This window comes from Panulirus ornatus, chromosome 30 (assembly GCF_036320965.1).
Source record: "Panulirus ornatus isolate Po-2019 chromosome 30, ASM3632096v1, whole genome shotgun sequence".
Classification (NCBI taxonomy): Eukaryota; Metazoa; Arthropoda; class Malacostraca; order Decapoda; family Palinuridae; genus Panulirus; species Panulirus ornatus.
In genome coordinates, this window is record NC_092253.1 from 10802096 (window position 1) to 10819786 (window position 17691).

General features: G+C 39.9%; 1 protein-coding gene across 1 annotated transcript; it reads left to right on the top strand.

The window, feature by feature from the left end:
* Positions 1–7309: 7309 nt before the first annotated feature.
* Positions 7310–12906, top strand: LOC139758568 (ionotropic receptor 21a-like). The gene is made up of 4 exons (XM_071680091.1): positions 7310–7583; positions 7683–7817; positions 12104–12290; positions 12570–12906. Exons 1-4 carry the CDS (start codon positions 7372–7374, stop codon positions 12828–12830), a joined length of 795 nt encoding a protein of 264 aa, XP_071536192.1. The 5' UTR covers positions 7310–7371; the 3' UTR covers positions 12831–12906.
* Positions 12907–17691: the final 4785 nt, after the last annotated feature.

The following is a 17691-nucleotide window of genomic DNA, read 5'->3' on the forward strand; positions in this document are numbered from 1 at the left end:
TCCTACTTGTTTGTAAATGTTCAGAATGTTTAAGATGTGTATCTTGTTTTCTTTTTTTTTTTTACGTATTTTTCAGCTTGCATTAGAATCTTAGATAATGTTATTAGTTTTATAATTGGATATATACTTGTTAAATAATAATGTTTTCGAAGAGAATAACATGTTTAATTCTATTATCCATGGCACCTAAAGTACATCATAACAAAAAGTAAACTCATTTTCTTACTTTCAAAGTATTTCAGTGGAAACTACATACTTTTTGTTGAAGTACAACTATAGCAATTCAGTACTTCTTGTCTCCTTGAGCTGGTAACCATCCAGGTATTATATTCCTTTTCTTCATCTATCTAGCGATCATTTGCATCATATACATTCGATTTTCTAAAAACTTATCAACCACTAAGAATGGCCTTCATATTTGGGTTACGAGGAACATAAAAATCAAGGGGACCTGTGTTAGTTTAAGTACATAAGGGTAAACATATATATATATATATATATATATATATATATATATATATATATATATATATATATATATATATATATATATATATATATATATATATATATATATATATATATGGGGCCTTTGTTGTCTTTTCCTAGCGCTACCTCGCACACATGAGGGGGGAGGGGGATGGTATTCAATGTGTGGCGAGGTGGCGATGGGAATGAATAAAGGCAGACAGTGTGAATTGTGTGCATGGGTATATATGTATGTGTCTGTGTGTGTATATATATGTGTACATTGAGATGTATAGGTATGTATATTTGCGTGTGTGGACGTGGACCATCACTATAACCTGGTCTCGTGCGTCAAAGCTACTAACATACTCACTCAGGTGCTCCCAAAGCACTTGCCTCTCATGATCTTTCTTCTCATGCCCAGGCGCATATGCACCAATAATCACCCATCCATACATATATATATATATATATATATATATATATATATATATATATATATATATATATATATATATATATATATATCCCCAGCTTTCATGGTATGACGGTAAACATCACTGGTTTATCCTGGCGTCCCTATTTCACCGAGTATGAGGAGAAGGCCACTGATGGAACTAGTGTCAAGAACTACAAGGGACCTGATGGACTGATGTTCGTAACTATAGCAGACACCCTCAACTTTACATACAGTTTCCTCCCAGTCAGTGGCTGGATAGATGTGAGTGCTCGTCTTGGTTGTATACCTCCTCCGCACAACCCTGTCTACAGCCTATGCATCGCATTCATATAACGTTGTTGCTTCCTTCAAAGCATATCCATTTTTGCTCTCCGAGATAACGTTCTCGCCTTCCACACATTCTACACATTCTTTAACGCTCCCAGAATCTTCGCCCCCTACCCCATCCTATGACTCACTTCCGCTTCCATGGTTCCATCCGCTGCCAAATCCACTCCCAGATATCTAAAACACTTCACTTCCTCCAGTTTTTCTTCATTCAAACTTACCTCCCAATTAACTTTCCCCTCAATCCTACTGAACCTAACAACCTTGCTCTTATTCACATTTACTCTCAACTTTCTTCTTTCACACACTTTACCAAATTCAGTCACCAACTTTGCAGTTTCTTACCCGAATCAGCCACCAGCGTTGTATCATCAGCGAACAGCAACTGACTCACTTCCCATGCCCTCTCATCCACAACAGACTGCATACTTGTTCTTTCCAAAACTCTTTCATTCCGTAAGAATGCTATCCATAAAGAAATCATACAACCAAGGAGACATCGCGCAGCTCTATCGCAAACCGACATTCACTGAAAATCACTAATTTTCCTCTCTTCGTTCTCGCACATATGCCTTACATCCTTGGTAAAAACTTTTCAGAGCTTCTAGCAACTTACTTGCTACACCATATATTTATGATACCTTCCACATAGCACCTATATCTACTCCATCATATGCCTTCACCAGATCCATAGATGCTACATACAAATCCATTTGTTTTTCTAAGTATTTCTCACATACATTCTTCAAAACAAATACCTGATCCACACATCCTTTACCACTTCTGAAACCACACTGCTCTTCCCAATCTGATGCTCTGGATGTTTTTACCCTCTCAATAAATTGCCTCCCATATAATTTCTCAGGAATACTTAACAAACTTATGTCTGTAATTTGAACACTCTCTTTTATCTTCTTTGCTTTTGTACAGTAGCGCTATGCATGCATCCCACCAATTCCAGGCACTTCACCTTGAACCATAAATACATTAAATATCCTTACCAACCAGTCAACAACACAGCCACCCCATAAATTCCACTGCAATATCATCCCAAACCCGCCACCTTCCCGGCTTTTATCTTCTGCAAAGCTTTCACTATCTCTTGTCTGTTCAGCGAACCATTCTCCCTGACCCTCTCACTTTGCACTCTACCCCGACCAGAACATCCTATATATGCCTCTCTATCATCAAACACATTCAACAAACCTTCAAAATACTCACTCCATCTCTTCTCACTCCATCACAGCTTGTTTTCACCTTCCCCTTTGCCCCATTTACCGATGTCCCCATTTGTTCTCTTGTCTTACGCACTTTATTTACCTCCATCCAAATCATCTTTTTATTCCCCATAAAATCTAAGAATACTCTCTCACCTTTCCCTTGACCTCCTGCCGCTTTCTTTTATACCTGTCCTTGGGGATAGGGAAGATAGAATACTTCCCACGTATTCCATCTGAGTCGTAAAAGGCGACTAAATGAGCAGGGAGCGGATGGCTAGAAATCCTCCCATCCAATCTTTTTTTTACTTTTTTTTACTTTTCCAAAAGATGGAACAGAGAAGGGGCCAAGTGAGGATTCTCCTTAGGCTCAGTCCTCTGTTCTTAATGCTACCTCGCTAACGTGGGAAATGATATATATGTATGGAATTGAATTATATATATATATATATATATATATATATATATATATATATATATATATATATATATATATATATATATATATATATATATACATATATATATATATATATATATATATATCCCTGGGGATAGGGGAGAAAGAATACTTCCCACGTATTCCCTGCGTGTCGTAGAAGGCGACTAAAAGGGGAGGGAGCGGGGGGCTGGAAATCCTCCCCTCTCAATTTTTTTTAATTTTCCAAAAGAAGGAACAGAGAAAGGGGCCAGGTGAGGATATTCCCTCAGTGGCCCAGTTCTCTGTTCTTAACGCTACCTCGCTAACGCGGGAAATGGCAAATAGTTTGAAAAAAGAAAAAAAAAAAAAAAATATATATATATATATATATATATATATATATATATATATATATATATATATATATATATATATATATATAATATACATATATATATATATATATATATATATATATATATATATATATATATATATATATATATATATATATATATATATATATAATACACATATATAAATATTATATATATATATATATATATATATATATATATATATATATATATATATATATATATATATATATATATATATATATATAGATAGATAGATAGATAGATAGATAGATATATATATATTTGTTTATCTCTATCAGGCATATGATAGAGTTGATAGAGATGCTCTGTGGAAGGTTTTAAGAATATATGGTGTGGGAGGCAAGCTGTTAGAAGCAGTGAAAAGTTTTTATCGAGGATGTAAGGCATGTGTACGTGTAGGAAGAGAGGAAAGTGATTGGTTCTCAGTGAATGTAGGTTTGCGGCAGGGGTGTGTGATGTCTCCATGGTTGTTTAATTTGTTTATGGATGGGGTTGTTAGGGAGGTGAATGCAAGAGTTTTGGAAAGAGGGGCAAGTATGCAGTCTATTGTGGATGAGAGAGCTTGGGAAGTGAGTCAGTTGTTGTTCGCTGATGATACAGCGCTGGTGGCTGATTCATGTGAGAAACTGCAGAAGCTGGTGACAGACTTTGGTAAAATGTGTGAAAGAAGAAAGTTAAGAGTAAATGTGAATAAGAGCAAGGTTATTAGGTACAGTAGGGTTGAGGCTCAAGTCAATTGGGAGGTAAGTTTGAATAGAGAAAAACTGGAGGAAGTAAAGTGTTATAGATTTCTGGGAGTGGATCTGGCAGCGGATGGAACCATGGAAGAAGTGAATCATAGGGTGGGGGAGGGGGCGAAAATATGCAGTCTGTTGTGGATAATAGAGCCTGGGAAGTGAGTCAACTGCTGTTTGCCTATGGTATAACTCTAATGGCTGATTCGTGTGAGGAACTACAGAGGTTAGTGATTGAGTTTTGAAAAGTGTGTGAAAGTAGAAAGCTGAGAGTAGAAGTGAATAAGAGCAAGGTCATTAGGTTCAGTAGGGTTGAAGAACAAGTTAACTGGGACGTGAATTTGAATGGAAAGAAAAAAATCTGGAGGAAGTGAAGTGTTTTGGATATCTGGGAGTAGACTTAGTAACGGGTGGAACCATGGAAGCGGAAGTGAGTCACAGGGTGAGGGAGGGGGCGAGGGTTTTGGGAGCGATGAAGAATGTTTGGAAGGAGGGAACGTTATCTCGGAGAGCAAAAATAGGTGTGTTTGAAGGAATAGGAATTCCAGCAATGTAATATGGTTGTGAGGCATGGGCTATAGATAGGGTTGTGCGGAGAAGGGTGGATTTGTTGGAAATGAAATCCTTGAGGACAATATGTGGTGTGAGGTGGTGTGACCGCGTAAGTAATGTAAGGGTAAGAGCGATGTGGGGAAATAAATAGAGTGGTTGAAAGAGCAGAAGAGGGTGTGCTGAAATATTTAGGACACATGGATAGAATGAATGAGGAAAGATTGACAAAGAAGATATACGTGTCAGAGTGGAGGGAAGAAGGAGAAGCGGGAGACCAAATTGGAGGGGGAAAGATGCAGTGAAAAAGATTTTGAGCGATCGGGGCCTAACATGCCGGAGGGTGAGCGGTGTGCAAGGAATAGAGTGAATTGGAACGATGTGCTGTCAATGGACTGAACCATGGTATGTGAAGCGTCTGGAGTAAACCATGGAAAGGTCTGTGGGGCCTGAATGTGGATAGGGAGCTGTGGTTTCAGAGCAGTACACATGACAGCTAGAGACTGAGTATGAGCGAATGTGGCCTTTTTTGTCTGCTTTCCTGACACTACCTAGCTGAAGCGTGGGGTGGTGATGCTGTTTCCTGCGTGGCGGGGTAGCGACAGAAATGGATGAATACAAGCAAGTATAAATATGTACATGTGTATATATGAATATGTCTGTGTATGTGTATGGATATGTATGTATATGTTGATACGTATATTTATGTATACGTACGTCTATGGGCGTTTATGTATATATACGTGTATATTACTGGATGGGCCATTTTTCCGTTTACTGGCGCTTGATCAGGAACTCATTAGATAGTTCTGCAAGATGCATCTATAGAGTGCCACGTAGAATTTGTGATAAGTTTTATGTTGGCCAATCTGGTAAGGATCTTTCTGTTAGACATAAGCAACATGGATAAAATATAAGAACCAGACAAGAATCAAATGCATTGTTTAATCATGTTGAAAATCTTGATAATCGTATTGACTTGAGTAATGCCATCTCACTTATTAGCTATAATTCTTGTACCATGAAAAACATCACTGAATCTTCTATCATCAAATACACAAAGAATTGCAGCCTTAGTAGTATCAGTGAAGGTCTATACAAAATGGATAGCTTTATTGTTGATAGAATTTGTAAATAGTTCCCTTTCTTGTCCACATAAGTTTCTTATACGCTTGTTACCAGACTCGAACGCACCCAACCTCCATTCGGGTAATCACTTGTTTACCAAATGGCGTCCTAGCTACGTCTCTAAGTTTTATATCAACTGAGTGTTACATTTCTCTCTTATATCTTCCCTGATAATGTGATTATTACACGGAAGTGCACTTAGAAACTTGTGTTTCATTTCCCCGAGGTCTCATAGGGATAAGAAAGAAAAAACAGCATAGAAAGGGATGAACCACAGTAAGCTCTTTCAGTCATATAGCATTACACTTTAACAATAAAATAACAATATGTAAAATTGTAAGGAATGGATATTACCTGAAGGCCTCGTCAAGTTTCCGAAAAGTATTGGTAAATCAAGGGGGGAGTTTGTCTTTCGTTATTACGAAATATATCATTGTATATGTCAATGCCTCAAGTAATTCTTCATACATAATCGATGTGTTTCATACAGAGGTACTCATGAACAATATTGCCTTGATCTTATCGAGAAATATCATAAAGTTACATGAAATCTTTCTTAATTACTTTTTCCGATTTTTTAATTACATTTCATCACCACTTGATATGTTGAATCTGTTTCACGATTTTTCACAGGCAGCGGACAAAGTGGTGGAGCGAAAATCCCTCATGCTGGTTATATCACACGTCTTGCTGCAGACTCGAGCCGAACGATACGACTTTACATTTGCTTACACTTTTACCTCCTTCGGCTTCGGGTTGGCTAAGCCTGTGCTCAAGCCTCAGTGGCAGAGCCTGTACTACCCTCTGGCTGACGAGGTGTGGGCCTCCACTCTGGCGGCGCTCTCACTGATGCCTGGCCTCATGTACATGGTAAGGGTTATGGAAGTATTAATGATCATCTTCTTATGGTTTTCTTCAGAAATGTTTAATGTGGATATGTTCTTAGTCAACAGCACCATTCTCTGAGGGTCGTCAGAGCTTTATGTCTATCAGAACTCTAAAAGTAATGGTTTAAAGTTGTAAACAATTGTTTCACCTTTCAGTTAGTTACGTCAGTAAAGTTAACTTTTTTTCCTTCTGAATTCCACAGATACCATAACACAAGTTATACATCAATATGCAACATCTTGGAAAGATACTATGAGATTTATCACTTTACTCGTACAGTCATTTGAAAATCCATAAAAAGTTACACAAACTTACACGGATACATACTTTCACACACACGTATAAACACATTCGAACACACAAATACAACTTTACGTATATAATGATAATGATTCAAAGGAAGAAGGGATAAAAGTGACATTGTTTAGTGGTTGGGACAAGATGAAGGAGCTCATGTGCCTGAAGGGATTTCGCCTCCAGGGCAGTGTGCGTAACTAGGCTGGGATAAGAGAACAAAATAGATTTTCTAAACAGATGTTTTACTAGAGGATATGATTCACAGTCATCTTATTGGAGGATATGATTCAAAGTAATTGCTAAGGATGTACTGAATAAGTTTCAAGATTACTGGTACTCCATACACATCCTGAAGTTGGCTACATGTGTTATGTATTATCTATGAATAAATTTTCTTTCTTATCTTTTCTAGACCAGCAAGAAGAACGTTGTGTTGTCAGGCACCTCCGGTTATCATCGTAACAGCAGAGGTTTTGGGGTGATGATTCAAGAATTGTTTGGCTCGTTTACTGGTCAGACTCTTTCCAAGTGGCTACCAAGCGATAGTCCAAGCCGGATACTGATGGCAGTCTGGTTGGTGTTCGCCTTCATCTTCGGGACGGTCTACCGTGGCAACCTCACCGCCGCCCTTACACTTCCCAAGTACCCGCCTCGTCCTGAGACTGTGGAGGAACTCGTCGATCACGTCAACAGGTAAGAGTGATAGACATCAGTGAAATGAAATGATTTCTTAGGTTTACAGGAAACTGTGAACATTATGTGCTCAGTGTAAAGACATTGTCACACATACAGGGTCACAATGCCTCCGTTTGGGAAAGAGTGGCAAGAAAACTTCAGACAGTCTGGGTTGAGGACATATGAGCGGTTGGCGGATCTCATGTACGTCGGTCCTTCATACCTTGAAGGCTTGAAGCAAGTTACTGAGAAGTAAGTTATCAAGATTGAGTCTGAGCTGGTTAGATGCATGTAGTCACTGTAACCTATTGCTCATGATATACCCACTGTAAATCATTGTCTTGACACGTTAGCCAAATTGAAGGTGGATGGTTCTCTACCACTTCTGAAACCACATTGCTCCTCTCCAAGCTGATGCTCTGTACATTGCTTTGCCATCTCAATCAATATCCTCCCATACAATTTACCAGGTATACTCAACAAATTTATACCTCTGTATTTTAAACTCACCTTTATTTCACTTTGCTTTTATACAGTGGCACTATATGCATTCAGTAAATCCTCAGGCATCTCCCCATGATCCATACATACATCGAATATCCTTAACAACCAATGAACAACACAGTTACCCCTTTCTTAACAAAGTCCACTGCAACACCATCCATTCCAGCCGCCTTGCCGCATTTCAACTTCTGCAAGGCTTTCCCCATCTCTTCTTTTTTACCAAATGACTCTTAATGACTTTCTCACTTCCCATACCACCTCGGCTATAATACCCTATATCTGCGACTCTATAATCAAACACATTCAACAGTCCTTTGAAATACTCGCTCCATCTCCTCTTTTCATTGGAACCTGTTACCACTTCCCATTTTGCCGCTTATACCGATGTTCCTGTGTATTCTCTTATCTTTCACACATGATTTACCTCTTTCCAAAACATCGTTTTATTCCCCGTGAAGTTTACTGTTACTCGCTCTCCCCAGCTTTCATTTGCCATCTTTTTCAACCCATGCACTTCCTCTTGACCTCCCGCCGCTTTCTCTTATACGTCACCCAATCATTTGGATTCATTCCCTCTTTTCTCATCGCACCACTCACTACCATCTTTAGTCTGTTCATCTCCCACCTTTCTCATGCCACATGCATCTCTAGCACATGCAAGCATCGCTTTCCTAAATACCTCCCATTCCACACCAACTCCCTTTGCTACATCTCCTCTCAGTTTTTGCCATTCTACACTCGGTCTCTGCTGGTATTTCTTCACAAAAGTCTTTTTTCCAAGTTCACTTACTCTCATCACTCTCATCTCCCTTATATTGTTTCCTCTTTTTCAAAACCTCTTCAAGATTTCACCCTCATAATTCTCGAAGGCTCAGACTGGGGTATCTGAGTGTGTGGATGTAACCAAGATGAGAAGAAAGGAGAGATAGGTAATATGTGTGAGGAAAGAAACCTAGATGTTTTGTCTCTGAGTGGAACGAAGCTCAAAGGTAAAGGGGAAGAATTGTTTGGAAAAGTCTTCGGAGTAATCAGGGATTGGTGAGAGGAGAAGAGCTAGGGAAGGAGTAGCACTATCCTTGAGGCAGGAGTTGTCGAGTGTGTGACAGTGTATGGAAGTAAATTCTGGACCGATGTTGCTAAAACTGAAAGTGGATGGCGAGAAATGAGCGATTATTAGTGCTTATGCACTTGGCAATGAGAAGAAAGATCATGCGAGGGAAGTGTTTTGGGAAAAGTTGAGTGGGTGTGTCAGCAGTTTTAGTGCACAAGACCGGGTATACCATTTTTGCTTTCCAAGATAACGTTCTCGAATTCCACATATTTTTCAAAGCTCCCAGGACTTTCACCCCTCCCTCACCCTTTGATTCACTTCCGCTTCCATGGTTCCATCCGCTGCCAAATCCACTCCCAGATATCTAAAACACTTTACTTCCTCCAGTTTTTCTCCATTCGAACTTACCTCCCAATTGAGTTGTCCCTCAACCCTACTGTAACTAATAACCTTGCTCTTATTCTCATTTACTCTCAGCTTTCTTCTTTCACACACTTTACCAGACTCAGTCACCGGCTTCTGCAGTTTCGTACCCGAATCAGCCTCCAGCGATGTATCATCAGCAAATAACAACTGACTCACTTCCCAAGCTCTCTCATCCACAACAGACTGCATACTTGCCCCTATTTCCAAGGCTCTTACATTCACATTCCTAATAACTCCATCGATAAACAAATTAAACATCCATGGAGACATCACTCACCGCTGCCGAAACCTTTCTACACCTACACATGCCTTACATCATCGATAAAAACTTTTCACTGCTTCTAACAACTTACCTCCCACATCATATATTCTTAATACATTCCACAGAGCATCTCTATCAACTCTACCATATGCTTTCTCCAGATCCATAAATGCTACATACAAATCTATTTGCTTTTCTAAGTATTTCTCACATACAATTTTCAAAGCAAACACCTGATCAACACATCCTCTACCACTTCTGAAACCACACTGCTCTTCCCCAATCTGATGCTCTGTACATTCCTTCACCCTCTCAATCAATACCATCTCATATAATTTAAAAGGAATACTCAACAAAGTTATACCTCTGTAATATGAGCACTCACACTATCCCCTTGGCCTTAGGACAATGGCACTATGCACGCATTCCGCCAATTCTCAGGCACTTCACCATGAGTCATACATACATTAATTAACCTTACCAACCAGTCAACAATACAGTCACCCCCTTTCTTTGATAAATTCCACTGCAATACCATCCAAACCCGCTGCCTTGCCGGCTTTCATCTTCCGCAAAGCCTTTACTACCTCTTCTCTGTTTACCTAATCATTCTCCCTAACCCTCTCACTTTGCACATCATCTCGACCAAAACACCCTATATCTGCCACTCTGTTATCAAACATATTCAACAAACCTTCAAAATACTCACCCTATCTCCCTCTCACATCACCACTACTTGTTATCACCTTCCTATTAGCCCCCTTCTCGGGTGTTCCCATTTGTTCCCTTGTCATATGCACTTCATTTACCTCCTTCCAAAACATCTTTTTATTCTCCCTAAGATTTAATGATTCTCTATCACCCGAACTCCATATATCAATGTTATATGGTTGGAAGGCATGATGGGAAATAGGGATTTTGCGGAGGATGGTGGATGTGTTGGAAATGAGATGTTTGAGGTCGATATGTGGAGTGAGGTGGTTTGATCTAGTAAGTAATGAAAGGGTGAGATGTGTGGTAATAAAAAGAGTGTGATTGCGAGAGCAGAAGAGTGTGTGTTGAAATGAGTGAGCTAAAATTGACAAAGAAGATATATATCTGGGAGTTGGAGGGAAAAAGGAGAAGTGGGAGACCAAATTGAAGGTGGGAGGATAAAGGGAAAAAAAATTTTGAGCGATCGGGATCTGAACATACGGGGGGGGGGGGGTTAATCTGTGCAAGGAATAACGTGAATTGGGACGATGTGGTATACGGGGGTCGACGTGTTGTCAATGAATTAAACCAGGGCATGTGAAGCGTCTAGCGTAAACCATGGAAGGGTTTGTGGGGCCTGGACGTGTAAAGGGAGCTTTAGGTTCGGTGTATTACACATGACAGCTAGAGACTGAGTGGGAACGAATGTTGACTTTTTGTCATTTCCTGGCGTTGCCTTTCTGGTGGGTGGGGGTGTTTGGGAACGCTACTTCGTGTGTGGCGGTGTGTCGACGTGAATGGATGAAGGCATCAAGTATGGATATGTACATGTGTTTATATGTATATATCTGTGTGTATGTATGTACGTTTACGTTGAAATGCATATATATGTGTATATGGCGTGTGTGGGCGTTTATGTTTATATATGTGTATGATGGTGGGTTGGGCCATTTCCTCGTTTGTTTCCTTGCGCTACCTCGCTGGCGCAGGAGACGGCGGTTATGTGTGTGTGTGTGTGTGTGTGTGTGTGTGTGTGTGTGTGTGTGTGTGTGTGTGTGTGTATGCGTGTGTTTGTGTGTGTGTGTGTGTGTGTGTGTGTGTGTGTGTGTGTGTGTGTAAGTGTGTGTGTGTGTGTGTAGGTGTATGTGTGTGTGTGTGTGTGTGTGTGTGTAAGTGTGTGTGTGTGTGTGTGTGTAGGTGTATGTGTGTGTGTGTGTGTGTGTGTGTGTGTGTGTGTGTGTGTGTGTGTGTGTGTGTGTGTGTGTGTGTGTGTGTGTGTGTGTATATACGAGTATATATGTGTATATGAGTGGATGGTGTTTCTAAGTTTCCCGGAGATACCTGGCCAATGTGTGAAACGGTAAATGATTATTACAATAATGATAATGATGATAATAATGATTATCCCTGTTTAATAGGGGTGATATTGCACTGCTCAAGAAATTCTTCCCTAATGTTCTACTTTCTAAAAGAAGAGACATGGAAGGAAACCTACTGAGGACTTTTTCCTCTAAGGCTTAGTCATCTGCTCTCGACCCTGCCTCGCTAATACAAGATATAGTGAATATGTTCGAAAAGAAAGAAAAATGTTTATCTTTTCAGACAGGGGCAGATGATAGCACGCCTCGTGTTCGGTTACTGGACGGCTGAATATCTCACACGACCAGATGGCACCATCGGCCTTTACTTTGGAAGGGAAATTATCGATCCCGGTGCCTCTGGGTGGCCCATCCCTCACGACGCCCCTTACAAGCCAAATCTGGACAACATAATGATGGCCGTGAATGAGGTGGGTTGCATATGCTGTGATATCTTTCCTTTTTCTAAACAAGAATGGTATCACTTGATTATCCTAAAACGAAACGATATGTTATTCAAGTAAGAATTTATTTCTCTTTAATGCTGTGCTTTCGGAACTCCTGTAATATCTTATTAGGCTAACATAGTCCCTCAGTGAAATGCCTTCGGTATGATGTTTACAAGGAATTTAGAATAATCTCCACGTCGCATTGCATGTTCCCTGTTGATTAGAAGTAATCCCTTAACTGCAAGAAATGTATCCTCGTAGGCAGGATTACATGACAAGTGGACAGAGGACACGCTGGAGGAAACCCGGCGAATTGGTCGAGCAAGAACGAGAAGGCGGCAGCTAGAGCAGGCGGAGGAGGGTGGGGAGGTGGCCCAGCCTGACGCTACAGGCATCAAGGCCCTCACCATCGTCCACATGCAGGGGCCTCTCATGCTCCTCCTCCTAGGTCTCATTATCGGTGGGCTCTCCTTCATCACAGAGACGATAACAGCGTCATACACCCAGAAACACCGAGCATGATGGATTCATATCTTTATGTGTGCTTCTTATTTGTTTTCTGTATATTGTAAATTGAAGGAAATGAATAAACGGTCAGTGAATCTCAAAAACATCTAAGGCCTTCAGATATACCATATGTTAACTGTATATTGTCTAATGTCTTTCTTATTATTTACGACCTCCCTTCCGTAATAGGATAAATTCTTCGCTTACTTAAAAGACGTAATAAATTCTGTTGTTTATATTACTCAATGATTCAGTTGGCAAAATCCAGGGAAACAAGATTACCAATGATCATGCTACACCTCTGTTTGTAAGCATTACCCTTTATTGACCAATTAGTTTATGGAGTCTCGGGAGCAAATGTGCTACCTAGAATATCTTTTCATAATGAAGTTTGGCTAGAATTTGTGGTCGACACTTTCACTATGACCAGTTGGTAGGAATCTTCAAGAATTCTTCTCTAAATTCAGTGGTCTTCATCACTTTGATTAGTTTAGATATGAATTGGAAAGAAAAGCATAAACATATTTTCTTTTAGATGAAATGTATATCCTTTATGTAAATTTTTATCCCCTATCCTCAAGGATAGGGGATAAAGAATACTTCCCACGTGTCACAGAAGGCGACTAAAAGGGACGGGAGCGGGGAGCTGGAGAACCCCCTCCCTGTATTTGAATTTCTAGAAGGGGAAACAGAAGAAGGAATCATGCGGGGAGTGCTCATCCTTCTCAAAGGCTCTGTTTGCGGCATCTAAATGTGATTGGATGTAACCAAGATGAGAGAAAAAGGAGAGATACGTAGTATGTTTGAGGAAAGGAACCTGGATGTTTTGGCTCTGAGTGAAACTAAGATTAAGGGTAAAGGGAAAAGTGGTTTGGGAATGTCTTGGGAGTAAAGTCAGGGGTTTGTGAGAGGACAAGAGCAAAGGAAGGAGTAGCACTCCTCCTGAAGCAGGAGTTGTAGGAGTATGTGATAGAGTGTAAGTAAGTAAAATCTAGATTGACATGGGTAAAAATGAAAGTGGATCGGAAGAGATGGGTGATTACTGGTCTCTATGCACCTGGTCATGAGAAGAAAGATAATGAAAGGTAAGTGTTTTGGGAGCAGATGAGTGAATGTGTTATTAGCTTTGATGCACGAGACCGGGTTATAGTGACGGGTGATTTGAATGCAAAGGTTAATAATGTAGCAGTTTTTATCCATTCAAACTTACCTCCCACCGAACTTGTCCCTCAACCCTACTGAACGTAGTAACTTTGCACTTATTCACATTTACTCTCAGCTTTCTTCTTTCACACACTTTACCAAACTCAGTAACCAACTTCTGCAGTTTCTCAACCGAATCAGCCATCAGAGCTGTATCATCACCGAACAACAACTGACTCACTTCTCAAGCCCTCTCATTCACAACAGACTGCATACATTGCATACATTGTCATGAAAATGATCACTCCATAGATATTGAAAATCTGTCTCAATTAACAATACTAAGAATTTTATTTTGTCCCTAGGCAATTTCAAAACCCATTCTAACATTAACCATTCATTATGAGAGAATTGACAAAACATAAAAAAAGATTGTTCTTGACACCCACTTAACCAGGTCAAACCCCGCCACCTGACCCTCCTTAATCACTCTTCCTTACAAGGGTTACGACCAGACATAGCAGACAGTGCTTAGCCTAAAAAGATTGGTGTTGAACGGCGGGAATCAAGTGGGATGTTGGGATTTGAATAACTTTTTTAAGTAGTGGCACCTGATGAGTTGGATTGTCTCCACGAAACATGTCGTGCCACATGTATAGAAAAATTACATGCGAGATAAAATTGTATGAACTCCTACTGAAGTGCGAATTCACTTTCATACTATCATCACGGACAAGTGTGATCATATATATATATATATATATATATATATATATATATATATATATATATATATATATATATATAATTTCATCTTGATCGCTGTTTCCTGCGTTACTGCGGTGGTACCAGAGATAGGCGAAGAAAGGTTACATCCATATTTCAGTTGTTATGTGCATTGCACATGAAATCATAGCTCTCTCTCCACAGTCATGCTCTATAGACTTTCTATGGTTTTTTCCAGCCGTTACGTACATAACTAATACTATAGTATTTGTACTAGCTAAGATCACCCAGGAAAAACGACTTATTGATAATTGATAAAATCCCTATCGCTATAGCATTGTACACATCTGTAGTTGGTAATGTCATTTATGGATTTGTTCGTCTGTTGCCATCATCCTTACCGTCACGCATGACGCTACATACTTTCCTATTGGTTGACCAGGAAGACGCCCTGTTTCAACGCATTTCAGCAGCCAATCAGTCATCGTTGGATGTTTGCAGTATCAGCCAATCAATAACCTACTTGTTCGAGGGGTGTGGTCAGTGAAGGTGACATAAACAGGTTCGTGTCGTGAGGGAGGACCAGTGCCTGCTTGCCTATTGTTATCTCTGGAGCATTTCGACTAAATAGTAAGATTAAATTGTGCAGGTATACTGAAACTCTTGCCATGTTGTGCAGATGTAAGATATACGGTAATACTATGTTCTATAGACGCTGGGGTACATAACACAAACCCAAAAGTATCTATACATACGTACACACTAGGAAGGTTTTCCATTAATTACAAGAAATGTAACTCTTACGTATGTGTCGCTCATCCAATTATATCTACTTCTATCCAATATTTCTTTGTATTGCTAACATAACTTGCTTTTTCTTTTTCTTACAAGTTTCTTTATGATCAAATTCTGTTTTTTGAATACAGAACTATAATGGATAAAGTGTCCCCTCCGAAACATATACATATATTCTTTGATTTATTCTTTGATATACATATATTCTTTGATTTAATATATATATTTATATATATATATATATATATATATATATATATATATATATATATATATATATATATATATATATATATATATATATATATATATACATAGATATAGGTATATATAAATATATAAAAGAAAGAGGCATGAGGTCAAGAGAAAGGTGCAAAAGGTGAAAAAGAGGGCAAATGAGAGTTGGGGTGAGAGAGTATCATTAAATCTGGGATCATCAGTGAAGGGGGCAAATGGGGAGGTGATAACAAGTAGTGGTGATGTGAGGAGATGGAGTGAGTATTTTGGAGGTTTGTCGAATGTGTTTGATGATAGAGTGGCAGATATAGAGTATTTTGGTCGATGTGGTGTGCAAAGTGAGAGGGTTAGGGAGAATGATTTGGTAAACAGAGAAGAGGTAGTAAAAGCTTTGCGGAAGATGAAAGCCGGCAAGGTGGCAGGTTTGGATGGTATTGAGTGGATTTCATTAAAAAAGGGGGTGACTGTGTTGTTGACTGGTTGGTGAGGTGATTTAATGTATGTATGACTCATGGTGAGGTGCCTAAGGATTGGCGAAATGCTTGCATAGTGCCATTGTACATGGCAAAAGGGATCAAGGTGAGTGCTCAAATTATAGAGGTATAAGTATGTTGAGCATTCCTGGTAAATTATATGGGAGGGTATTGATTGAGAGGGCGAAGGCATGTACCGAGCATCAGATAGGGAAAGAGCGGTGTGGTTTCAGAAGTGGTAGAGGATGTGTGGATCAGGTGTTTGCTTCATAGAAATACATTTGCTTTTCTAAGTATTTCTCGTATACATTCTTCAAAGCAATTATGGATCTGGACAAGGCATATGATAGAGTTGATAGAGATGCTCTGTGGAAGGTATTAAGAATATATGGTGTGGGAGGCAAGTTGTTAGAAGCAGCGAAAAGTTTTTATCGAGGATGTAAGTCAATGTGTACGAGTAGGAAGAGAGGAAAGTGATTGGTTCTCAGTGAATGTAGGTTTGCGGCAGGGGTGCGTGATGTCTCCATGGTTGTTTAATTTGTTTATGGATGGCGTTGGTAGGGAGGTGAATGCAAGAGTTTTGGAGAGAGGGGCAAGTATGCAGTCTGTTGTGGATGAGAGAGCTTGGGAAATGAGTCAGTTGTTGTTCGCTGATGATACAGCGCTGGTGGCTGATTCATGTGAGAAACTGCAGAAGCTGGTGACTGAGTTTAGTAAAGTGTGTGAAAGAAGAAAGCTTAGAGTAAATGTGAATAAGAGCAAGGTTATTAGGTGCAGTAGAGTTGAGAGACAATTGGGAGATAAGTCTAAATGGAGAAAAACTGGAAGAAGTGAAGTGTTTTAGATATCTGGTAGTGGATTTGGCAGCGGATGAGGGAGGGTGGGGGAGGGGCGAAAGTTCTGGGAGCGTTGAAAAATGTGTGGAAGGCGAGAACGTTATCTCGGAAAGCAGAAGTGGGTATGTTTGAAGGAATAGTGGTCCCAACAATGTTATATGGTTGCGAGGCATGGGCTATAGATAGAGTTGTACGGAGGAAGGTGAATGTTCTGGAAATGAGATGTTTAAGGTCAATATGTGGTGTGAGGTGGTTTGATCGAGTAAGTAATGAAAGGGTAAGAGAGTTGTGTGGTAATAAGAAGAGTGTGGTTGAGAGAGCAGAAGAGGTTGTTTTGATATGATTTGGTCACATGGAGAGAATGAGCGGGGAAAGATTGACAAAGAGGATATATATGTCAGAGTTGGAGGGATGAGAAGTGGGAGACCAAATTGGAGGTGGAAAGAGGGAGCAAAAATGATTTTTAGTGATCGGCGCCTTAACATGCAGGAGGGTGAAAGGCGTGCAAGGAATAGAGTGAATTGGAACGATGTGGCATACTGGGGTCGACGTGCTGTCAATGGGTTAAACCAGAGCATGTGAAGCGTCTGGGGTAAACCATGGAACGTTTTGTGAGGCCTGGATGTGGAGAGAGAGCTGTGGTTTCGGTGCATTGCACATGAAAGT

What these genes read in the sequence shown, in the direction of transcription:
- LOC139758568 (XM_071680091.1), top strand. Translation starts at nt 7,372, where the DNA reads ATGATTCAAGAATTGTTTGGCTCGTTTACTGGTCAGACTCTTTCCAAG. An exon ending in CTCGTCGATCACGTCAACAG is followed by an intron (nt 7,584 to 7,682) that starts GTAAGAGTGATA and finishes TCACACATACAG; the next exon opens with GGTCACAATGCCTCCGTTTG. An exon ending in TTGAAGCAAGTTACTGAGAA is followed by an intron (nt 7,818 to 12,103) that starts GTAAGTTATCAA and finishes TTATCTTTTCAG; the next exon opens with ACAGGGGCAGATGATAGCAC.